Source organism: Desmodus rotundus, chromosome X, assembly GCF_022682495.2.
Source record: "Desmodus rotundus isolate HL8 chromosome X, HLdesRot8A.1, whole genome shotgun sequence".
NCBI classification, from domain to species: Eukaryota; Metazoa; Chordata; class Mammalia; order Chiroptera; family Phyllostomidae; genus Desmodus; species Desmodus rotundus.
In genome coordinates, this window is record NC_071400.1 from 95,037,838 (window position 1) to 95,063,900 (window position 26,063).

General features: G+C 44.7%; 1 protein-coding gene across 2 annotated transcripts in view; it reads left to right on the plus strand.

Annotated features, from left to right (window-relative positions):
* The first annotated feature begins 201 nt into the window (after positions 1–201).
* GEMIN8 (gem nuclear organelle associated protein 8) overlaps positions 202–26,063 on the plus strand; it is a 48,964-nt gene continuing 23,102 nt past the window's right edge. Inside the window, exons 1-4 of one of the 2 annotated variants that reach the window (XR_006656784.3) lie at positions 202–293; positions 7,068–7,112; positions 7,665–8,163; positions 17,688–18,715. Coding sequence is in view for 1 of the 2 variants with exons in the window: in XM_045203282.3 (XP_045059217.2) it covers positions 7,101–7,112; positions 7,665–8,163; positions 17,688–17,944 (768 nt within the window). In the remaining variant the exon portion in view is untranslated. Of the gene's footprint in view, positions 294–7,067; positions 7,113–7,664; positions 8,164–17,687; positions 19,917–26,063 lie in introns of those variants that run through there. The other variant, XM_045203282.3, reaches the window with a different exon arrangement.

Genomic DNA, 26,063 nt, shown 5'->3' on the forward strand with positions numbered 1-26,063 from the left:
GCCGCGATCAGGGCGCTGCAGGTTAAGTCCTCCGCACCCAGCACCTGCCACCAGCCGTTCCGTGGACTCTCGCCCTGGGCCCGCCCCACAACGTGGTGCAAAAGGCGCCACGAAAGTGTCGTCACCCAGGGCGCGGGGCGGGGCGGGGCGGGACTTCCGGCGCGCAGTGACTACCTAAACCAATCGGAAGCGCCTGCTAGTCGCCCGGGCAACAGTTACTCCCATTCTCGACCCACAGGAAATAGGTCCCTGCTGTCCCACCGCCCAGGATCAGCAAGCCACGCGTCCACGAGGTGACTCTGGGGACGACTGGGTTTTCTTTGGGAAGTGAAGGTGGAGCCTGGAGGCCCCGAGAGCCGAGAGCTTGACTGTCCCATTGTAGTAGTAATTGTCATGCCGCGGTTATTTGTGAGAAGGGACAGGTTCCAGAAGCTCTCAGCTCTGATGTACATGAGAATCACTTTATGACTTTTAAAATTCTGATGCCCGGGCCTCCGTCCCAGATCAGTTAAATTCATATCCCCAGAATTAGGGCCCAGGCATCGGTATTTTTATTAAAGCCCCCCATGTGATTCTGAAGTGCCAGTAACATTGTGTTAAGCTGGGGCAGCCTCATTCTTGGAGGGAAGTCTAGGATATCGGTCGTTATACTCAAAAATGGGTGCTTTCTTTCCCCTCGCACTTTGCTCTCTGTGGGAAGTCAGGGGTTTGGGTGGAAGTTGTCTGGAGAACATTTGCACCTGTGGTCTTTTATGCGCCTTGCCTGTGGAAGTGGAGAATGTCTTTGCCCGTTTTTCTTCCTCAATATTTGAATTGAACCAGTAGCCAACAAAGTACCTTTTAGGTTTGAAATTCAGAGTCCCTTATTTCAGGCCAGTTTGTTCTGAACTATTTAATTTTTTTTTCAGGAGTGATTTTTAAAGTTGTTTCACAGGCTAGGTTGTGTATTCAGTGGTCTTGCACCTGAATTCAGAATATTACTTGAAAGTCCAGACTAAAGATTAGTAACACAAGTAAGACTTCTGGGGTTATTTACTCTCAAAATACAATTTATAACTATATAGTTTATGAAAGTAGCAGTCTCTGCGATGGCAATGTGAACAGAAAACTGTATTTTGAAAGATTGTTAGGAATTCGACATACGCATAACAAGCAAGTTCACTGTGAGGTGTACAAATCCCCTACGCATGCTCATTGCCCTGCTGGGAAAGTACGTAAACTGAAGGTCCAGAGAGACTTTCATTCTAAAACTGTTTGACAGATAGGGAAGGCCTTGTGGTTTTTAGGATCCACCACTGAAGGATGGGGCGCCATGAATGACAGGGATAGGGGATATTGAACAAGTAGGCTGGAGCAGAGGTTGGAGAGTCCAAATTCGCTGCAGAACTCCTGGAATGACCACAAATCCAGCTACAGAACAGTGACAAAAGTGAACAAGTGGAGGAAGTGGAACCAGAGTTGATCAGATGAACTGAAAATATCTTTGAAAGCATTAATGCATTCAAATGTCTTTCTGAAAATATTTGGAGCTTTATAATATTGGAGTGCCTAGCTATTCGGTGATTTTAGAAAGGGTAAGGGTAGGAGGAGAGAGTGTTATTGGGAAACAGCAATCCCAACAGCATCCAAGAACAGGAAATATTAGCTATGATGTTTTTATACTGGAAGGAAAATAGGAAATGTAAAAGAAATAGATTGCAGAAGCCATGCCTACAGCTACTTGATTAAACACCCAGATGAGTGGGGCATAGTGAGTGCCGTATGCATTCAGAAAAGTGAGATTAACGTGCAATTACCACATATGCGTTTATAGAAGTAAAACTTGAAATAAGGCTCCTAAAATCTACTGGTGGTCTTAGCCTCGTTAAACTAGTCATGGGCTTTGCTGGTAGGCTCTTTGCTTGTATTACCTGATTGTTCGACCCTTATCCCTTTATGCTCACACAAAGTTTTACCGAATGAAGGATAAACTTGCAGTGAAGAGATCTTATCTGTTTCCTTTTATGAGTTGTATTATTTTTATGTCCTCAATTGCCCCAGTTTTCTGCTATTTCATTGCCTGGTGGGCTCATGAGTCAGAGGGTAACTTTGTTTTGGGATGTCCTCATATTTCACTTCTGATTCTGATGTTAGTCCCATAGGGAACTGGGGGACTTGTAAATAAATCCATTCACAAATCTAGCACTCTTGCGGACAAGTTAAACAATGCCGTTCTGTGGCAGAATGCTATGTTTGTTAAAAAGAAGAACTAACTACATCCTTTCAGTCTTTCTCCTTCCCTGGGCTGTGCCTCTGTTGTGACATTACTTATTGCAACACCCAGAAGAGAGTAAACTGGGGTTTGGGTTTGAGGGAATAGGAAATAAACTCCATTTGGGGGCTCCCTTGCCCAGCAGTTTTAACGGTAGCTGTTAGAGACAGAAAGATGCGGGCTTACTGAACACAGAAGCCTGGGCACTTGTGGGAGGCCTGTGTCTGAAAGATGGAGCTTGGACTGCTGAGAGCGGAAGACCATTCAGACTTCAGCCATCTTTGATGCCCAAAACACTCTGCAGGGGCCATGCACAGCCACAGGACAGAGCCCGTCGAGGCATCAGGCCAGACGAACTTGCCAACCTTATCACGCGGCTGGGGGTGGGGGCAGGAAGTGGTGCTCTCAAAAAGCCTCATTTTATTATTTTTCTTAGTTGAGGAAGTTCCTACCATTGCATGTGTTGTTGAAAGACATACGGTTATTACTGTACATAAGAGATTCCTTAGAGCCACATGACTCAATTTATGTAATTCAGGTTTCTCACTGTACCTTCATTTATTTTGAGTGATCCCCAGCAGAAACACCCCCCTTCCCTCTCCCTTGAAACAGTGTAACCGGTGGGCCTAATTAGCTCCCTGAAATTATCTGGGTGGCTCAGGGAACCAAATCGGGGGGAGTCTTACAGGAACCGTTCGAGTTTCAGGGCTTTAACCAGCATAACTTATTTCGTGACTGACTTGCCATGTGTTTCTTTGCAAAAATCAAAGCAGGTGAGTTTTCCTGCATTTAAGTTTCAGAACTCTAGCGGAAAAGGGGAATAGAGAGGAAAATGCGGTTATAGATGTATCGTTTTCAGGGGTATTTGTGGTTTTATTTATCCGGTTGCTGTGATACACCCTAGATCCTATATTTATAAGAATATAAATATGCAATGAAAAGAAGATACACAATGCCACTACTTTTCAACAAAGCCACATTACTTATTAGTGGGATTTTTTTTAATTGATGAAAATAGTCACAGTGTATCCATTGAAAACTACAAAGCTCTTGTCTGTTGTTACGCATGTACACTTACGCATGTAAAAAATGTATCTTCCAGGATAAGCAGATTCAATGAAGAATGAGTACATTTTCTCAGAAAGGCTTTCTGGGAAAATACATTGTTGACGACTCAGGGGCAGTGTCTTCTTGCCTGTGGGCCTCGGCAGTGTTCAGTGAATGACCTCAATGCTGTTTTTATTCCTTCCTTCTCTGCTGGTTGAGGACAGACAATGAATTCAGTCTCTGTACTTGCCGGGGCTCAGCTGGGCAGTGACTATTCTGCCATTGTACTCACTGGGGAGGGCTGTCCGGTTGGTAGTGCTGTGGATCCGGGCCTGCCCTGACATTGCCAATCTCTTTTCTTTCAGCTGCACCATCCCATTAGAAAAGAAAGTGGCTGTTCAGTCCCCGAAGTGCGCCATAATAAGTAGAAGACACTCCCAGGGAGGCGGGGAATGAAAGATAAAAGTAAAGGCCAGTGAAAAGGCATCGCAGTTTGCTGCAACCATCCGAGTTCTTTTCTTTGAGTTGGTGGCGGTGTTGCTCTAACATCTAGAATTGTTTTAATGTTGCCCTTTCAGAAACCCAGGTGTTTTATTAAGTCTTGAAACATTGTATGTGGAAAGAGTAACAAGCTTTAACAAGTTAACAGGACCCTTCCCTTGGGAGTTAACTGATGCAGCCAGCAGGGAAGAGTATGGATTCCTGGTTCCAGTGATTAGACGCAGGGAACTCTCTCCCGTTTCTCCTCCTTGTTGGGTCACTGCCTAGCGCACAGCAGCTGGTAGAGCGTCCATCAGAAATCACAGCACTGTGGGTGTATTCTAACGTACACCTGCTGATAGATACTGTTTTGTGGGAGTTGGAGGTCTTTTTTTTTTTCCCTTAAGTCTCTAAATGTCTTTGTAGGTCTTTAAGAAATGGTTCAATTTGCTTATTTAGTCATGGAGATGATTCTTTTGTCCCAAATATTAGGAACTGGTCACTGAGATTTTTGGCCGTAATCTGTGTGCTCTTGCTTCCACTCATCCTATTCTGAGTCTAAGTGTGAGAATCTGAAGTTGCCCCAGTGATTTCCAAGTGGAAAGTGAGGAACAATTAGGATGTTTGGCATTTGATAGTAAATGTTCTAGCGTCCTAAATACTGCACAAAGCACTACAGTTGAGGACAAAGTCACTTGTATTCCATCGTTAATATAAATCCATCTTTTCTTAATGGCCTGGGTCTTGACAGAGTCTAGCACTTTAACTGATTAATTGGTACACTTTATAAATAGTCAGCACACTGGCCTGAATCAGAGCTGCTTCTGCCTCAAGTGCTGGAATTGGCTTTCTTCGAGCATCTCAGCTCATGGTCCTGGCGTCTTTCTTACGAAAATGTTCAGTGTGTCTTGCGTGATCTCTAAGGCAGTGTAACATGGCAGCCTTTTTATCAAATTACTGCTCGAATTAAAGGCATAAATAAGTAATCTCTCCTCAAATTAGCACTCCCTCCACCTTTTTAATCACAGCCATCAACAATGAGCAGCCTGGCGGACATGACAGATTACACTTGAACTTCTTAAACACTTGCCTGCTTTATCGCATCTTCCTACACTTCTCACTCGGAGAAGTGGAGCCTCTCTCCTATGCTGTCTCGTGTGTTTGCAGAATATGGTACTCTGACTGTTAAAGCCAGGCTGGGTTGTCGTAATGATAAATAAAAACAGGATTTCCTGAGGTCTGCAGTAGTGCTCAATGACAACGATGTTTATTACATATTTGAGGCTGTCACACTTCCCCATTTGGGATCATTAGTATTCATATTCATCTGGTTCTAAGTACATTTTGTAGGGCATCAAAGTCTGGATTCAAAACTCTTAATCTCCAGAAGACATGCAGATGTCTCCTCGACTATTCTAATCTAATTTCTATGCTGCTTGTTAATCTTCTAAAACAAATTTGATTAAGACACACACGGAGTTCACTTTACTGCCATTTTGCAGGCTCTCGGCGATTCACGTGTCAGGGCCAGACGGAAACTGGCTGGAGTGAATTTGCCACTTAAAGGCTGCCCCTTACGGTCTAGCACTCAAGGGTGTGCTGATTTCCACCATAATTTCATCTGTGTCAGTCTTATTTCTCTGGGCAGTTAGCCCCTGGGTCGTGTTGCATTTTATATTTCCTCAATAGCCTGTGCAGCACACAGCAGTTAGCCAGGCTTGCAGATAATGGCTCATAGTTTCAAAGTAATGTGAACTGAATTTGCACTTACATTTTTGCTGCATCTGTTCACTCTTTTCCAGTTTCCATTCACTGCATGTGTGTGCATTTCTGAATTTAGAACAGTGAACAGGAAGTGTGGGCTGTGTGTAAGGTAAAACTACAGGTCATGTCGGCCCTCTTGGAAATACCCTATTTGAAAGTTTTTTTGTATATTGAAAAGAAGGCAAGTGGTTCTCTTTTAGGTTAATTCTTAAAAGAAGTCATTTTGACATCGCAGTTCCCAACAGTACCCACAGCAAAACATCTGATCGAGATTATGAAATAAGTCAAGTTTATTTCTTAAGACTTGAAGATTTTTAAATGTTATTCTGTTATGAAGAGAAGTTAGGAAAAATAGCAGTCCTTCATATCTGATTTCTGAAGTTTCAGATGCTACGTAACAGCTCAGCGACACATTGTGGTAGTGGATTTGTCTCACAGGCACTTCAATTCCCATGCATTTTAGACTTATTATTTTTGTTTAAGTTTTTAAAGTACATTCTGGTGTAGACTGTCATTTTAGTAGCTCTGAACCCCTGAACAGGAAGAAAAAATATTAAAAGCCTGTTTTAAATAGGTTGTAAAAGGTGCAGCCTGAACTTTACCTTTAGGTATTTCCTGTCCTATCAGTAAATCGCAGGCAGGTAGGCAGTGGGGGAAGGAACAAGGCTGCTGGGCAAAGGCGTTCTGCACTGAAGCTTGGTAGAGAGTCTCCATGGACCGGTCTCTCCCCCTGCACAGGGGCAGAGGGGTCAGACAGGAAGAGCTCCGTGTCACACACTGGCTGAGAGGTGCTCATCTCAATCTGAACCAAAATAAGGCCCATTGAGGGGGCTTCAAGCGCAGGGCACAACCCAGGCTGGAGAGATGGCTTGAAGGGGCGTCTAACCTGTGGCCCGCGGGCCACATGCAGCCCAGGATGGCTGTGAACGAGGCCCAACACAAAATCGTGATTTTACTTAAAACATGATGAGATTTTTGTGTGATGACATGTCACAGTGTATTTAATGTGTGGCCCCAGACAACTCTTCTCCTTCCAGTGTGGCCCAGAGATGCTAAAAGGTTGGACACCACTGTTAGAGTCTTCTCCAAGTCCCAGTCCGAGGACAAGACCTAACAGAGGTTTCCAGTGAGTTGGCAAGATGTAGTTCATTCCAGCCTCGGGGACAAGCAAATTTAATTTCAATTTGAATTAAGGATTGGTAAATAAAATAATATAGTTGTCCATTTTTAGTTCATGCTCTGTGCATTATTTTGTATATACATCGTAACTACTGTTTACATGTACTCCTGAAACCACTACAAAATAATATTGAAAGTAAACTGTAATTGAAAAATAAAAATAAAACATAGAGAAACCAGGACTTGAAAAATGGAGTGTCCTTGGAGCGACTTAATCATGCTCAGGGGACCCCTCATTTTCACGCCACAAGGCCACGCCCCTGTGCCAGGCCCCGTAGGGGCGAGCTGCAAGAAGGCCAGGCACCTGTGCTGACCAGCTGTTTGCCCTGTGGTTGTTCTTTCCTAGCTTCAGTGCCGCTTTGGACTTTCGCAATCAGAGATGGCATCAGAGGTAAGATTTTTTTTAATTTATAAGAGAAAAAGGTATATTTAGTCTTCAAAATCCTGGTGTTCTCATTCCATGACTGAGAACAGCAAAGAAATACATCAGAAATGAAAAGTAAAGGCACCCCTGGGTGTGTCGCCGACATCTTTTGTCCTAGGCACTGAGGAGTAGGCGGGGCCAGCAAGCATTTGGGGGGCAGAGGGTGGGGGAGCAGAAAACACCACATTTATTCATCCACGTGGTGCTTGGCTTTCTCACTTGGAACTAGTTGCTTAACTATAGTGGCTGGAAAGGCCCAAGGGAATAGATGTCCGGTCCTTATCTCTCCCCACATCCTATCTAAAAAATGATCATTATTAGCCTCTGTCCTGCTTTTTAACAGCCATAGCCTTAAGCTCATTGTCCTGTGTGTACCTCACGTACACACACTTCAGAGCCAGTACATGGGCACTTGGTGTCTGGTGAGCATGGACCTATCATGTCCTCTTTTGTCATACCTACTTTTGTCTCTTGAGGATGACCTGTGGTATCTAGCCTACACCTCCCTTGACTTTGTAGGCAGCGCCATCGGGAACTGGGGAGCCTTGGTCTTGTCATCCGGCGTATGCAAGATACTGGCGTCATTATTACCAAGCAATGGCTTGGATGCGAAGCCACCAGATGGCCTATTGGAAGGCCGTGGAGTCCTACCTCAGGTCCCCATGGTACTTCACTCCCGACGGTCATCCCCAGGGCCCTTATGCTGAGGAGGGCGGATTTCCCCAGTCCTTCTGGGGCCACCACTTGGCCTCCCAGGACTCCCGCTGCAGGTGCGCACACTCCCCATGGCCTGAGCAGCACCATCCTGACAGCACGAGAGAAGTCCAGGATTGGGCCGAGGAGGAGGAGGAGGAGGAGGAGGAGGAGGAAGAGGAGGAAGAGGAGGAAGAGGAAGAGGAGGAGGAGGAGGAGGAGACCGACTCAGACGAGGGGGTGGAGTGTGACCTGAGCAACATGGAGATCACCGAGGAGCTGCGCCAGTACTTCGCAGAGACCGAGAGGCACAGGGAAGAGCGGCGTAAGTGCGTGTTTCATCTTCTTGCCCTGCGCTCTGCAGTTTTATCTTCCCTAGGCTGTGTCAGGTCAGCTTCCTACGCCTCGACTGAGCACAGATAACATTCCATAGCCAATCCTAACCTTGCAAACGCTATGCTGATGTTGCCCCTCAATTGTATTAGTTTCCAGAGCTGTTTCAATATAGGGCTTCTTTTTTTTTTTTTCTCAGTTGTAGAACAAAGCTCAACCTGATAGTGTGTCTCACACTTATTGAATGTTAGAGACCCCACCAGATGGAGAGTGTGCGTGCCTGCATGTGTATGTGCGTACATGTGTGCACGCGTGTGTTCCCTGACTACACAGCAGTCCCTCGAGGTGTTAAATCCACGTTACCGATGAGGGAGGTGAGCCTTCAGAAGGTCGACTGACTTGTTCCATGGTACACGAGCAGTCATTGGCTGTTAGGGTTCCAACCACCGTCTGCCCGACTCTGGCTCCTGTGCTCCTTCCTCATGCACAAAGGTAGGGATTAGCTCCTGTCCCTACGACGGCTAGGTTCCTAAAATACTGTTGCCGACTCACAGGCACACAGCTCTGAGCCTTCCCCGCTGCTCCAGAGCTGCCAAATCTTAAATGGTAAGCTCCCTGCCCTCAGAGCAGAGATTGCCATGAACATAAACAGAATAACAACATGCCTAGTACTCATTCTGATTCAGTCCTGCATTGAGATGATCTGCCTGGGGCTGGAGACTTGTGAGAAAGCAGGAATTGTCTTTTTTTTTTTTTTTTAATTTCTTACTTACTCCAAGAATTAGAACTGCTTTTGGTGCTCTGCTTACTATTAAGATTATCAGACCATTTCCAGTTTAAGTGTCTCTAACAGATATACACATATCTGTTATTTTCTGTCTATTATAACCACTAGACAGTCTCGATATTGTTTGTATTGAGTTCTAATGAGATGACAGTTTACCTGTAATTGTTAGTAAACAGAAACAGAAGCCCCGAAGAGCTGCAGTTCCATTTTCAATGACCCGCGTTTTCATAACGATGGCGAGCATTCACAGATGCCACAAGGTGCCCTTTGCTGTCTTTGCTGCTATTTTCCTTCATTTTCTTTCTTAACTTCCCTTCTTTTAATTAAACTGTGGACTTTTCTGATGTGCATTAGAAAGTATACCAAACAAGTACTTTTAAAACAGTGCTTTATGTATTACACATAGAATACATTTCTCTCTGGGATCTCCAGAAATGAAGTCGAGCTTTTTTCAAAATACATACAAAATAACTATTAGTATAAGGAGAGTAGCCATTGGCCCATGTGCACATCTGGTTGGAGTGTTGTTTGTTCCTTTAAAAATGAAAATCTGATGGCGATAGGGCTTATTTCTGTTGTCCTTACCAGAAGTTGTCCCCCCCCCCCCACCAAGAGACTGATAATTTTATAATAAAAGTTGTAATTAAGGATAGGAGCAAACCCTGCTCCTCAAAGAGGCCATTTTCAATTATCTGCCGATTTAAAAGAAACCTGATACAGTTATTCAATAAAAGTAGACATGGATGAAATGAACATAAAGTAATGAAAAGTGTTCTTCCAGCGAGCGATTCGGTCACGGGAGCGGGGAAGAACAGCTGGTTAAGTGCTAGGCGTGTGGTTACTCTGATCCGTTCCTCCCTCTTGCCTCCGTCAGAATCCAGTAGGTTTTAAAAACTCATGAAAATTATGTCCTACTTTGTGCCTGGCACTTAATATTATTTTGAGTGAATGAATGAACTATTTTGGTATTAATTATGAGCCTTAAATCAGAGGTTTTCTAATCTTATCCCACAAAGTACTGAACTTGCTATGCTTCTGTGAAACATTTTACCAAGTGAGTTAGGGTCGAGTGCTTTACAAAGTTGATGAACTGCATATTTTGTTGGATAGTGGTCCTAAGTCATCTTTATTTATTTCAAGGCTCCAAATGGCACTGTTATCATCACTGTTACAGCTTCACTTGTGTCCCTTAAAAAAAGACATGTTGGAGTCCTAACCCCAGGCCTCGAGATGTGACCTTATTTGGAGATAGGGTCTTTAGAGAGGGAATCAAGTGAAAATGAGGTCATTAGGGTGGGTCCTAATCCACTGGGACTGGTGTCCTTAAAGGGGGACATTTGGACACAGGCACGCCCGGGGAGAATGCCACATGAAGACAGGAGTTCTGCTGCCACAAGCCAAGGAACTAGGAGAAACTAGGAGAGAGGCCAGAACAGACCCTGCCCTGGCACCTCCCCTGCCCGGGGCGGCCCTGCCCTGCCGGCCCTTGATCTCGGACTTCCGGCCACCAGACCTGTGAGCCCATGCGTTGCCATTGTTCGAAGCCACCCAGTTTTCGGTGCTCTGTCACGGCAGCTCTAGGAAACTAATACAATCCCCCCGCAAGAGTTGTCTTTGTGAGTGGGACATAAAGTGTGCTGGAAAGGTGTTATCACCCCCGTGAGGAAAATGCGGTATGTGCTTGTTTTACTGTGATCTAGACAGCAAGCCAACAGAAAGCGGAATGTTCTGAAAACCATTACAGTCATCATCCTTAACCTCGCTCCCAGTGCAGCTGTGGCGGAACTGCTCAAATCATGGGGCTCCCCCACTTCCGAGCCAGAGGTCCTTACCCTCTTGTGGGCCCTCTGCCCTAACCATTGTGAGCCTCAGCCCCCTCACCTGTGAAGTGGGGATTCTAATTAATGCGATGGTAATTATGAGATTAAATGATATAATAAGAGAAAAGTTAGGGAATGGTGCTTGGTACAAAGTCAGTGCCCAAGAAACGTTAGTTGTTATGGTTAGTTGCTTATAACTCATCCTTTGTCATGGATTATTCACCATAAATTGGTTTTACTCTGATAACTGTTTCTCCTAATTAGTGCTTGATTCCGATTCTGTACCTTTTCAATAAAGATGTTCTGTGACTTCAAACAAAATCACATATTTCTGCTCTAGGCAGCACTTAAACTCTTAAATCGATCTAAATATTTAACATTTAAATATTTAAAACATCAAAGAATTAAATTTTGGTGTCTGTCAAGTTTAGTCATTTAGTTCTGTTTCTAGGACATTCTCATTTGACATAACTTGATATAGTAAAATACTGGGGCTGGAAAAACTAACCTCCTTGCATATTACTAATCACAGCCCTGAACACGTTGAGCTTCCACTCCTTTGGGCTTTTGAAAATGTGTAGTTGTAGCAAAATTCAAAACTACTTGTCCTGGAGTCTCTGCCATGCTTTTGGGCCCTGCAGTCTGCCCTGAAAGCAGTATGAAGTCCCTAGGAGACATGAGAAGCATCTGGTGAGGGTTAGAACAGGCTGCGGTGCCAACATCTCTCTGCTAAAGACCTGCTCTCTCTTAGAAGTAGCTGCCAGGGCTTGGCCCTGAACCCCCAGTAACAAACCCACGGCTCACCAGCGTTGTTTTTTTCACCAGCACTTTGGGTGGCATTTAGGATGAATACGTGTTCCTTCGGGCAGTAATGAATGATGGAGTTCAGATGTAAGTAATTTGAATGCCCGGGGTGTTTTCCAAGTCACGGCCATTACTAGAATGTACCTGAGGTTTATACACAGTCCCATACACGGTCAGGAAATGCTTGTTAAAGAGATACGGGACCTGAGTAGTGGGAGTACTTAGTTAAAGCTGTTTTTGTTTTGCTCTTTGAACCACTAGAAGCTACTTCTTCAATAAGGGCAAATTCTACTTTGAATATGAACCATTTAGAGAACACCAAGTTTTGTAAAATATTACTAACAAAGGAAAAACAGAGCTAAAGTTGGTTTAGCTTTTTCTCATCTGGATCTTATTTAAAATTTTCTTAGGATAAAATCCTTCAGATTAGATGGCATGTTCTTGCTTGTGATCCCTACTCTTCCAGATAATCTCTAATTTAACATCCTTCAATGGTAACAAAACATTACGTCGAATAAAGACCTTTTGTGCAGTGGGAACAAGCATACTTTTGATTCTGGTATGTCATCATTTCCTCATGAGATGTTTCCATTATTTAAAACTTCAGTGGTAACATTACTTACAGGAAACTAGGCAGTTGTGACGTTTTGAAGTTCAGCTGTGCTTTCACCTATTTCTTGGGGGAAAACTTTATTGCTAGGTTAAGGAAACATTTTATTATTATTTTTTTTGGTATAAATAACCATGGACTGTGTCTGCAAGGTTATCATCTTAATTCTTAGAGGGAAAATGGGCGCAAGTTACCATTCGCAATAGACAAGAAGGCCCCCCGAAACAAACACTGCCACTGTTGTCCCGGGCTTTAGCCAATCAGAGATTTATCATGTGTTTTGGGGCCAGGTGTTGAGTCAAAACAGGGACATATACGCAAAGAGCAAACCCAGGTGGGAAGGGGAGATAAATTAAAAAATGGTACCTAGAAGAGCCATCTGCGGTGTCGTCCGTGGCTACTTTTGCAAAGCGGGGTAGAGTACGGATCACCAGTAGTGAACTTGGTAATCGGGGGAGGAGCCCCGCGGGCGAGCTGTGGAGAAATGGAATATACCCTAGGCTTTGAGGTATGGGCTCAATTGGGAATGAGAGAGAAAGAAAGGAGGTAGGTCCACTCCCACTCATCACTCTAAGTACTGTTCTTACCAAAGGGCCCAGATGTGTTTTTCTTACATTTGTTGGGAGACATCTGCTCCATTGTGTCATGTCTACCTGAGGAGGGAGGTTTAGACTGTCAGTTGGCTGGACCCCCATCTGTTTGGTGCTCCTTCAGTCCCCCTGTACGGAAAACCTAGAGGATGTAGCAGAGGTTACAGCCCAGAATTTAACGAGTCATTTTGGTTAAGTCAGTGAGATTCAAGTGTGGAATCATACTGATAGAGCATAATTCCGCCGTGTGTGCATTTCATCCAGTCCAGATGTTGAGACGTGCATAAAGCCAATGAGTGAGTAGAAATGTGTGAAAGGCTGCAGAGAAGTGGAAGGGAGGGCTGGAAACGCACTTTTATTCTACAAATGGACATGGTGGTTGTCCGCTGGCTTACATTTGGCATGGACTGAGGGATGTGGCGTGAGGATAGAAGACCCGCCAGAAATGGCTCCGGGTCTGCACCTGTGTTCTGGGTGTGTTGCTGACAAGTCAGAAATGAGGCGTTCATTCCATAAATCAAGCCTGTGCTTTCACTCGGTTGTGTGAAGATCATTAATTCTAGCAATGTAGCAGTGAATAGAATCAGAAAGACATGCTAATGCTGGAAAACCAACATTCTTTAACACTCATTTGTCTTACTGCTTTGTCCTCCAAAATGTTCTGCCTCCAGGCTAATTATCTGTGGAATACTGAAGGCATGTTTTCCTGCTATGTGAGGTTCCCTAGAGTCCAAGTCACTTTCCATGGTTTTTTCCTTCCTTTATGCCCTGCAAGTCTCTATCGGTACCATCATGTAAACGTACAGAGTGAGGCAAAAATATCAATGTCATATATCCTGAACCCGGATGAATCCAGTAGTGTTTCTCCTTAACAGTGTAATACTGAGCGTTTTTATTGTGTTAACCCTATCTGCATATTCTCCCTGCATCAGTTTCCTAGGACCGCTGGAACAAATCACCACCAGCTGGATGGCTTAGGACAACAGAAATTTATTCTCCCAGTTCTGGAGCCCGGAAGCACAAAGTTGGGGTGTTGGCAGGGCCACACTTCATCCAAAGGCTCTAGGGCTTTGTTTCTTCCAGCTTCTTCTGGCTCCTCGTGTTCATTGGCTTGTGGCAGCATAGTTATAATCCCTGCCTCCGGGTTTAAATGGTTTCCCCCCTGTGTCTCTAGCTGTCCTTCTCTGTCTCACATAAGGACATGCTCCTTGGATAGGGTCCACCCTAATCCAATATGACCTCATCTCCATCCTTCCCTTCACCTCCATCCTTCCCTTCCTCACATCTGCAAAGACCCTGTTTCCAAATAAGGTCACATTTGGAGGTTCCGGGCCGATGGTAATTTTGGGAGGATACTAGTCATCCCACTACAACCTGGTGCTGGAATCTAAAAAGGTTATGATTTATATTCAAACAAATTCCCATGACCAAGTGTCCTAGAAGAAGAGAGCTCTTGGTCAGATCAAGTCCCATGGCTGTTTTCAGTAAAAGTGACACCCCCCCCTCCCCCCGCCCACCAGGTACCTGTTCAGTTATGAATGAGGTGTGACAGTCCCCTTCTGTGCTTCAGTCAGCTGATAGTCCATCAGGTTGGAGGAGCCCTCACTGTGTTTTGAGAATAAAAACTACCAGTGATTGAGAATCCTTCTTTTCAGTGGGAGGAAGGAAGCAGTAAATAGAAACCAGAATAAGTGGATGCTTTCAAAGGAGTCTCTTCCGCCCTGAGGCTTGCTTGGTCCCCTAGGTCGCTGTACACCAAAGCACTTTCAGCCAGTCTGAGGGTATTTGGTTTTAAGCTGGCTGGTTTCCAAACCTGTAGTCCAGCCTTAGAACCATTTTTTTAATTGTGTGAATAAATGGAGGTGAAGTGACTCAAATGGAAGGGAATAAGATCAGACCCCACCTCATCAGGGCCCTCCTGTGCCTGCTCCCCCAGCCCCTCCGCCATGGAGGCTCTGAGGGAGGTAGTGAGGGGCGTGCCTCCAAGCCCCATTAGTGATGTGAGCATCTGTTTCTCTATCCCTGGGCTGTCAGCATTTTTCTTTAACAGCATCTGGAAGAAACAGAGCTGTTTACCAAAGGAAAAAATAATGTATGGCCTTTGTCCGCACTTTCTCTCAACAATCACTTCCTGAGCACCTGCTTTGTGTCAGGCACTGTGTCCCCCGGGGGTTGGGGAGGGGGTGAATGTAGGCGATGGGGCCCCTCCCCCACAGGCAACTCCTGCAGCCCATCCGCTAGCTGGCCTTTCAGTGCAAAGCCCAGGCTTCCTGCCCCTTAGATCTATGTTTTAGGACAACTGTCCACTGTGCAGGAGACCTGGAAACCTCCAAGCCTTTCAGGCAGGGAGGGGACAGGGTTGGACCTTACATTTTCATGAGGAAGGCCCAATGGGAAGGAGATACAAGTAGAGAACAGAGGAGAGGGCTGTATCTTTTATTCTTACGCTGTGAACTTTGTTAAGAATTAAAATCCAATGATGGCAACCCATGAGCACAGGCCATGTGCAAACTTGGAAAATTGCACAGGCTTCATGGGTTGCCGGATGGGGTCACTTTGTAATAACAGTGTTTCGTCCACAGATGTCAACAGTAAGAGAAAATATCTTTCGACAGAATGGTGACACTGATTTAATATTAGTAAGATAGTTTTTGTCAGAAGAGTGGCTGAAAGAAGCATAATGATAACCAGGTTAAATTATAAGGAAAAGGGAAATAAACATGCCAAAGTAAAAAGTTTATATTCACATATGCTAATGGCAGAGAGCAACACTTAACTAAGATAGCGAAGATTCCAGTGTGTATTTAAACTTCGAAACGCACAGACTCAGATTTAGACAGGAAGTTGAACATCTGCTCTGTCACTAAAGCGGTCAGGAAGGCTGATGACAGTCTTGGGACAAACTTGAGAGTGAATGGACCGTGGTCTGGGAAGCTCTGCCCTCTAGATGCAGAGGCTCTGAGGCCCCCACGGCCCCATGTTTGGAATCGCGTCCTCCAGGCCAGCAGCAAGGCTCTCACAGGCGGGACTCTGTTGTCCCTGGCTAACGTGGCCATGCCAGGCCTTCAGAAGAGTAGTCCTTGAGGGGCGCTGTGGGGAATAGAATGGGAACACCCAGAAAGACAGAACAACTTGCATCCCAATGTTTCAGACTCGTCAGAAAGACCACAAATGAGAAACAAATGCTTGTGGAGCTCCCGTTCAGTTGCATGTTAGGTCAATATTTTGGTTGAGGTCTGTGTTTCACAGTAAGTCAATTATATCTTTTCCATGGATAAGGTAACAGTGATATGGGGTTTATTTTGACAGTCATTTGGCATATCCGTGTACTGCTTCCTTGTGTGAAAATGAACCGCAGATGTGCTAAGACAGAAATGGCCACATACATTTTTAATAATGTTTCCAAGTTGATAAACCCCCTTCCCTCCAACTCCTAGGTGTCGTTTATAAAGAACGGGATTTATGAGAGTGACTGTGCATAAATAACATAAATAACTTTCTGTTCACACTTGATTCGCTCACTTTCGTTGTCCCTCCCATACTAAGCTTTCTTTCCGCTACTTTCTTTGTAACAAGGGAAGGACGATTTATGTTGTTGGGATACTCCCTGCTCAGTAGCATTTCTCTTGGTAGCAATAGCAGCTATAGACGTGTACATTCTACTGTCGATTTCTCTGTTCTTGACAGGAGCTTACAAAAATCTACATATTACATTAAGTTAAATTTGACTTTTTGTAGCATCGTTTTGATGATATTTTTTAAGTCAATTTTTTTTCTACATGACATTTTTTAAAAAATTATTGATTGATTTTAGAGAGAGGGAAGGAGAGAAAAAAACATTGATTTGTTGTTCCACCTATTTATATGCGGTCATTGGTGGTTGAACCCACAACCTTGGCATATTGAGACGATGCTCCAACCAACTGAGACACCTAGCCAGGGCAGTTTTTCTGATATTTTTATGTTGTTCTTATTTACATAAGAATAAAAGTTATGTTAGTACTTGCTATAATAAAAGAGAGGGGCTAAACAATTGAATAAAGATTTCTTGCTATACTAGAGTCCATTTAAATGAATAGAATTGAAAGCTTGTAACCATGGCACTTGAAATGCAGCCTAAGCTCATCTGTGAAGTGGGAAGTCAGATCCCGTAGTGAGGATGTTGCCACCAAGTTACAGGTTTACGTAGCAGGAAGATTTTAAGTAGCAGGAAGATTAGATGTCAGGGGTTTCCCTTCCATTTGAAGAAGAATCGCCTTGCTCAGCCCTTCTACCCTCAGCAAGAGTTGAATCACCTGACCTCCCGTTGCCTGGGATGGTTTCTGTTTTGGATGCGTGGAAGGATCATTGGTCATCGTGGCCGTTCTCTGTTGCCAGCACTTGCTCTTTCTGGATTACCTAAAATCATTCCCCCCCCACCACCACCTCATTTGTGGTGGGAACTACTACTTATTTGCACACTGGCCTTTCCAGGAAGCACTGCATTCTCCTGCCAGCGTGGTGCCGTGCTTAAATCCCAGGGAATGAGTCTATTTATTTAAATCTCCTCGCTAGGCAGGCTGTGGGCTGGCGTGTGGATGAGGAGAGGAACCCAGGTGGTGTCATTTTCTTCTGTGTTTTTAAGACTCTTCCCAGAGGTTTGATATTTTGGGGTGCCATGTTTCCTTGTGGCTTTTTGCTATTTCTCTCAGCGTATAGCCCCCTGATAAGTGAACAATGAGCTTCATAATTAAGTAGATAAGAAGAGGCAGGTTGTGCCTTAGAATCTAGAGAACATCTGAGCAGGCATAGCTGGGCCTGGCTTCACAGTTTGAAAGGGAAAGCTAAGGGGACTTGCTGGACTGCCCGCTGTACGTCTGGGTACCACGGAATTCACCCCAGTTGACCATGTTGGCTTGTTCCCAGGGCGGCAGCAGCAACTGGACGAGCAGCGCCTGGAAGACTATGTGAACGCTGACCACGACCTGTATTACAAGACAGGCCGCTCCATGGAACCACCGTCTGAGAGGCCCGGCGAGCAACGCCAGGCTGAGATGAAGCGCCTGTATGGGGACAGCGCTGCCAAGATCCAGGCCATGGAGGCCGCCGTGCAGCTGAGCTTTAACAAGCACTTTGACCGAAAGCGGCCCAAATACTGGCCAGTCATTCCGCTGAAGTTCTGAGCCCTGGCCTCCCGGCCCCCTTCCTCTGGGATTCGTTCCTTCTTCTGCCTCTGTGCATTTTCTTGGGGAAACGGGTCTTTATACTGAGACGTTCACCAAAGTGCCAGGGGGCCCACCGTGGGGGTGATAGGATAAGTCAGGAAGTTTTCAGCATCAGGGTGTGTACTGTAGTCAGCCTGCGAGGTTTTCTTTTGACATAAAATGCTCATTTCATATGCATCACACTTTCGGTTCTTTGAAGTTCTCAATTAGAGATACTGCTTAGTTGTTTTTGTCTTTTTCTGCTTTCTTCTATATTTAGCCCAACTTAAATGCCTTAAATGTGTCAGCTGTGGTCTCCTACTGGCACTCTGTTTGCCCCTGCTGACACTGACCCAAACGTGCAGCCAGACGATGGCCACTCCTCTCCCACACAGAGGTCAGCATGCAGTTCTGCCAAGGGCCAGAGAGTTCGTATGTTTGCCTTTACAGACCACGCGTTCCGTCTTGTGACTACTCAATTCTGCCCTTGCAGCCTGCAAGCAGCCATAGACAATAAGTAAACAAGTGGGTATGGCTGTGTTCCAATAAATCTTTATTGATAGAAACAGGCCATGGGCCAGATTTGGCCTATGGCTGGCAGTTTGCGGGCCCGTGCTCTAATGGATGAAACAACCTGTCTGACATTGTTCTTGTTCTTTTTACAGAGTTTGAATGTCACACAGAACTGAGGGCAAACAACAGTAATTCCCAAACCTGCTCCCCTCTGCAGTCTCCTCTCTTGTCAGAAAGGTATTATTGACCTCTTACTTTGTATAGCAGATATCATTTTGGAAAGAGAATGAATTTCTGAGAATGAAAATTTAAAGATTGATGGAACAGTCCATTTTAAAAAGCCAGCTGCCTTTTAAATAAGTTATTACGGTGTGTTGCCAGGGTGAGCCTTGTTGACCTGAGAAGATTAGCGCATCCATCAAAGATTGGTGGAAAGATTTAGTATTGACATGTTTTTCCCTGAGAACACTTAGCTCCACACTTCGGCCCTTGCCCTGTGACAAATGCATTACTTTCATCAGCCCCAGGTGCTTGTTTTTCCAAGCCCTTGTTTTATTACTGGAGTTGCAATCTGAGCTTGGGTATTGCAGACCGAAATCAGTATTAATTTCCCCTGAGGTGACGCATGACTCAAATCTCAAGTCTTTAGTAGTCCTCTCTATTTTTTTCTAACTTTAAACTCATATGCCTCAATAGAAAAGAGATGTGACGCAGGCACAACTACAAACTAATTGTATTTGCAGCAGGTTCTTAGCTATGTGAGAGGGAAATGTGTCTCTTTACAAAGACCTCTCCTACCTTTCCCTGCAGAAAGCTGCATGCCGGTGCCGCCCCTGCCGGCGTTGTGGCTGCAGACTTCGAGTTACTTTCACCTCGCAGCGCTTCGTGTTCCTCACTCTTCAAGAGGGTCTTACTGTTTCCCCCACGTGGAGTTCTTGTGAGGACCACATTGAGTTAGCGCCTGTAAAACATGGTGCTGGCTGCACAGTAAATACGCAACACATGTTGATACTTATTTATTCCCTGCCTCTAAAAATTGCCAAAGAGAGCCAGTGGAAATCCCACGTATGAAACTTCTTCCAAATACGGAGAAATGTTTCCCTGTCAGCCTTTCGAAGGGATGCATTGGCTTCTTACGTCTCATTCCCGCCTGCCCTTCTTCCCAGATGCCTCATAGATAAAGTGTGATGGGGGGACCTATGACTTATTCATTCATTTATTCAGCAAACACTTGAGTCCTTCCAGGCAGCTAAACCATAGTCTCTTCCCTCAGGGCACCTGCATTCTAGCAGACGCAGACAGGTGTGTAAAGATAGCAATGGCATTTGTGCACTGCTGCACGCATGCGCAGGAGCTGCAAGACTGTAGGAAAGAGAGTGATGAGGGCGGGGCTTCTCAGTCTCAGCACTATTGATGTTTGGGACCCATCATTCTTTGTTGTTCTTAAAAAATGCGTACTATGGACACATATGTACTAAAATTGAGAAACTTGCATGCAAATGATTCATACACACCAGCTTCAGAATAGTGGGTAGTTCTGAGCAGGGGAGGGATTGGAGTGCCATTCAAAAGTGGTTGTTCTGTCTCTGATGTTTATTGTTTTTCTCCCTTCATTTCCAGGGTTAACTGTTACATGAAATGTTTATTTATCAAATGCTTATGTAGGGCTTACTGTGGGCCACACACTCTTCTAATTGCTTTTCAAATATTAATTTCTTTAGCAATCAACCTATGACCGACCTATGAAGTAGCTATTATAGGTTCGCAACCGTTTTCCAAACCGTGAGACCAGGCATGTTCCAGAATTCAGATGTCGTTGTACTTTCAGTTCCATTCAGGTCAGGTTTTGTCATCAGATCCTTACAGTTAAGTCAGGTTAGGCTGCCAAACAAATTATTTTTAAAAAAACAACAACAACAAAAATAACTTCTAGTTTCCAGAGCTTTGGGGATTTCAGAAAAGGGGTGAAGGAACATTATTATTTTTATAGACGAGGAACCTGAAGCACAGAGAAATGAACCCGCTGAGCCAGGCTCACTTTCAGTGGTGGAAGTGGGTGTCAAAGCCAGATGTTCTGACTCCTAAACTCCCCACTTTTTGCTGCTCTGCCCTGCTGACCTCAGCCTCTACAACCATACTGTCAGTGTGGGTAAGGCACGCCGTTTCCAAGCATTGTGAAGAATCTGGAGCCACTTACAGCCCTCAGCAGGATTCCAGTACATTCCAGGCTGGAGCATGGGGTTAGGTTCTAGTTCTAGCTCTGCTTGAGAATGTCTGACTCTGGATAATGCGTTTGTACCTTTTGTCTGAATTTAAGAACTGAGGCTATAGCAACGAGAAGAAGAGGGACACACTTGAGCTATTGAGGAAATAGACGTTCCATGGCTTAGCAATTTGGGGCAGGTAAAGAAAAAGTCTAGGATGGCTCAAGTTTCTGTCTTGGATGGTGGTTCTAGCCATTGAGGTACAGAAAATGAGAAACTGGTTTGGGAAGAAGCATAATTCTATTTGGGACACTGAGTTTGAAAGGCTCACAGGACATCCAGTGACATCCTGTCAGTCACTAGATATTTGACTTTGGAACTCAGTGTAGACAGCCTGCATGCATAACCCATAGACACAGACAACAGTGTGGCCGTGGCCAGAGGGAAGGGGGGGTTGGGGCTGGGTTGAGGTGGGCAAAGGCGGTGGGTGGGGCGGGGGGGGGATGGGGACATCTGTAATAGTGCTTCAAAGCATAAGAGGAGTCTGAAAGGAAGGAGAAATGACTAGGAAAACCAGGAGCTAGAGGTGTCTCAAAGAGGACAGTGGGACAACCAGACTATGTGGCTTCTGCTGGGATGCATTAGGAAGCTGATAGGAGCACCAATGAAATGTTTTCACAAATATGTATATACATATATCTATATCAAATGCATTGCAAATGTTCTTTCAAATATGTATCTGTATATATAAAAGAGTCTAGTTAAGTTATCCAAGATTAAATATAGGGAGAGCATCTTACAAGCAGGAAGAGAAAAGGAGACAGTTACCTACAAAGGAGTGCCCATTAGACTATTAGCTGATTTCTCAAAAGAAGCCTTGCAGGCAAGAAGGGGCTGGAAAGAAGTATTTGAAGTCATGAAAGGCAAGGAAGGACCTACATCCAAGATTACTCTATCCAGCAAAGCTTTCATTTACAATGGAAGGGCAGATAAAGTGCTTCCCAGACAAGGCCAAGTTAAAGGGGTTCATCATCACCAAGCCCTTATTATATGAAATGTTAAAGGGACTTACCTAAGAAATAGAAGATCAAAACTTATGAACAGTTAAATGACAATAAACTCACAACTATCAACAACCGAACCTAAAAAACAAAAACAAAAACTAAGCAAACCACTAGAACAGGAACAGAATCACAGAAATGGAGATCACAGGGAGGGTTATCAGTGGGGAGGGAGAGGAGAATGGGGGGGGAAGGTACAGGGAATAAGAAACATAAATGGCAGTTACAGAATAAGTAGGGGAGGTTGAGAATAGTGTGGGAAATGGAGAAGCCAAAGACTTATATGTATGACCCATGGACATGAACTAGGTGGGGGGGGGTTCTGGAGGGAGTGGGGTGCAGGGCGGAGGGCGATAAAGGGGAGAAAAAGAATGGGACAGCTATAAAAGCATAATCAATAAAATACACTTTTTTAAAAAAGACTTTAAATACCAATTTACAGGGAGTTCAGGGAGTAGACTAACATTTTAAAACATACTAAACATACAGTCAACGAAATCTAGAATGAGGGAAATTTGATAGGATAGAAAACCCAGTTTCTTCAACAAATGGACTTTCAAAAAGTGCGTGTTGAATAGGTGATAGCAAGGAGAAGAACTGTTATAAGATGTACTGTGTAGACTTCGTATGGATTGTAATTTGAACAATATTAAAAATGTGAGGGGATTTGAATGTGACTGTTAGAGGATATTAAAAATTATTAAATTTTTAGGAGTAATGAGTGTTTTGTGGTTCTGGGGATTTTTTTCAGTTCTTATCTGAACTCTTTATGGTTGCGCTCATACGCTGTCCTTTATGGTTGGGTTTCCTGTAAAGTAGTCCAGTGGCAGAGCATGGGAGAGGTGGCGCGTGAAACAAGATCAGCAAAATGTTGAAAATTCTGGGAGCTGGGAACCGGATGCCTGGGGGCCCCTTATGCTCTTTTCTCTGGCTTTGTTTGTGTTTGAAAATTCCATAGTAAACTTTTAGAAAATGAAATGGAATTTGAAGGAAAGAGATTAATAGTGTTGTCACAGAAAGGTCTGGTAAACAAAGAACAGAAAAGGAGACTTTGGCCTGACAGCCGAGAGACCATTGTAATGTAAAGGACCTTAAAGCAATCTCAGTGCGTAGGTGGGGAAGGAAACCAGATTTTACATGCAAAGCTAAGATGGGTGTGCGGAAGGACTGGGGCAAGTCAGAGGGACACTGGAGCCAATCTGAAAGAGCTCCCAGCCCAGTGGCCCAAAAGGGGCACTTTGAGCAAGAAACCAATGTAGTATCAGAGTGTAACCCAAAATACAAAAGAAATACACACAAGTCCATACTGACAAATGATTGAATAATAAATGGGGAGAAGAGACAGCTTCCTTACAAAAGAATTCCAAATAATATCTATCGATACCGCCCCCTGTAGGAGGGGCCCCTTATCCTCCCCCACTGAGTAGAGGCTAAATGAGCCACTCGCTTCCAAAGAACAGAGTATAGAAAGGGGCTAATAACTTTCAGTGGAAACCTAGCAGACCACATCACTTAAGTGCTCAAGGTTAACATCAGCGGTGACGAATTCCGTGGGTACAGTGTGCTACCCGACGTGATCTGATGTGACGAGAAGGGCACTCCACCTCTCGCAATCTCCAGACCCATCACTGCAGTCCCGTCACGAGAAAAGCATCAGATAAACCCGGATTGCGGGACATTCTAGAGAGATCCTGGCCAGTACTCTTTAAAACCGTCAAGGCCGTGAAAAGCAAGGAACACAGAAAATGTCACAGAAGAGACTAAGCAGACTGGATGAATAATTACAATGAGGGTCCCTGGATTGGATCGGACAACAGAAAAAGGATATTAGTGGGAAAAGTGAAATCCAGATAAAGTCCATGGTTTCATTTCATGCGAATGTGCCAATGCTAACTTCCTGGTTTTGACACACACCTGCGCCACGGTTGGGAAGCTGGGTGAAGGTGTGTAGGAGCGCTGTACAATCTTTGCAATGTTTCTATAAATTTAAAATAATTCCAAAATAAACAGTTTTGAAATAAAAACAAATTTTATATTGATTCTTGCTCATTGTATTTATATGTAACTCTTGTTCCACCTTTACGAGGGGGAGAGATTTTTATTCTTCTAAAGAAGGAATTTACAAAGCCTTTTTTATTGTTTTGAGCGGTATCGAACCTGACCCCTCGGACACCAGAATGGTGAGAGCGAGGGGCAAGTGAAGTAGGGACCCAACCTTTGTTAGACCTGAGGTTCCACAATTTGCACGTTACCTGCTTTGTTTTTCCGAACAACCCGATGAAGCGTGATCCCCAGTTTTCTGATGAGCAAATTGATTCGAAGTAAGAATAACAACGTGCCTAATGGCCGTGGGTCGGGCGGAAAAGGGGAGTGACAGCTAATGGGCTCAGGGTTGCGTTTTGACAGGATGAAAACGTTTGGAATAGAGAGGCGGCGGTTGTGCAACACTACGAATGTACTCAATGCCACTCAATCGCTCACTTTAAAATGTTACTTTTGTGTTATATACATTTCAGCTCCATGAAAAAAGGGTAATAATAAAGAGATGGAGAAGCTATGGTCTAGTTTTTCAGGGTTCTTGGTAAGGATACTCAAGGCAGAGTCCCAACAAACTGGCAGCTGCGGTTGCTGCAGTTCTGTCTTCAGCTCCACGGGTGTCCACTGGCCAAAGACGTGCTGAGTCGTCTCCCGGTTTGAGGCAGTCAGCAACTCACAGCGTGGCAGATCCACCAGACACGAACTCCTGATTTCCATGGTGAATACGGTAGCGCTGTATTAGCTGGCGGAGCCGCTTTCTGTGTTGCCACATGGACGTGCACGGCAACACAGACTGGAATAGAATGAGCCTGTCCCTGTCAGCAGAGTCTCCCCAAAGGAATGGGGAGATCAGTAATCATCGCAGCTGCTGTGATAATGAATTGTCTCAAAACCAAGTCATAACTGATGCCAAGTGAAAGCACTGTGTACACATCAGAATACGGAATGACCGAAGAAATAAAGTACATTTGAAACCTTAAAAGAAGAATCTGGGGTCTAGGGACGGGAGAAAACCTGGAGAGTGATGGATAGCAATCATGTGGTGTGTAATAATTCTCAATTTGTTTTTTTGGCCAAAGAATAGTTGCTCCACTAGGTAGGCATCAGTACATGACAGAACGTTAATAATTCTCCGTAGCACACAGATTGAGAAACACTTCTTCATGGAACGAGTCCTTATTTTAACAAACAGAACAATGTAGGAGTCTAACTTGGCCCCGGGTGCCGTAGGAGCCACCCGTGTGGCTTCAGGAAATTGAGAGAAGAAAAGGATCAGAGACCAGTTTGAGGAGAAGCTGTATTTGGGCTCAGTCTATTCCTAGGCAGGACGGATTTGGCAACATGCAGATGGCATGGACACGCACTCCGGGTAGAACTACCAGCAAAAGGCAGAATACGTGCTTGTGTATGGGAAATAGAATGTGCGTGCATCTGTCAGACTCCCAAGGTCCTCAGACCTGGCTGCACATTGGAATCCCTTGGATCCTTCTCTAGCCAATTAAATCAAAACCGCTGGAGGAGGGGCTCAGGCACCGGGAGTGTTTTTAACGCTCTCCCGGTAATCCAGTGTGCAACCAGGAACGAGCTGTTCCTGAATATGGTGTCAGAGTGTACTGCTGTTCAAATTGGAGTGTGGTGGTATACACTACCTTTCAAACTTTAGCGTGTGTAACAATCACCAGGGAGCTTGCTGATGCACAGATTCCTGGGCCCTACTCTAAGATTCAGATCACTAGTGTGAGGTGAGGCCCACGAACCTGCCTTTCTATTAAGCTCCCAGGTGGTGCCGATGCTACTGGTTCACTGACTTCACATGGACCAGCACTGGCGGCAGCAATGTGATAACAATGAAGGGATAGTAAAGAAAGGTTTGCAAATAGCCTGCTTTCTTAAAGTGGCATCCTCAAAAGTGAGTTCAAGTGCTTGAACAGGAGACAACGTGGTGGCGTTACGGCAGTCATGCCAGGACTTGCAAATATCCCACAGCTCTTCATCCCCCACACCAAGTGCATTGCGATGAGGAGGAGGTCATGAAGACCTGGGCGTGGGTTGGCGAGGGAGAGTGATGACCCAGAAGCATGGGAAAGGGCCAGTTTATGAGGGGCCTTCCCTGCTAGACTATGAACTCTAAGCAACTGCAAGGTCTTTACAAAGGCCATTTTTCGAGAAGAAGACATTTGCAGTATTTGTTCAAAGGTGATACAGTAATGAGAATTAATGGGGCTTGACTACAGAAGTGGCAGTGGACCTGGGCAGAGAAGATAGATGTGAGAGATGGGGCAG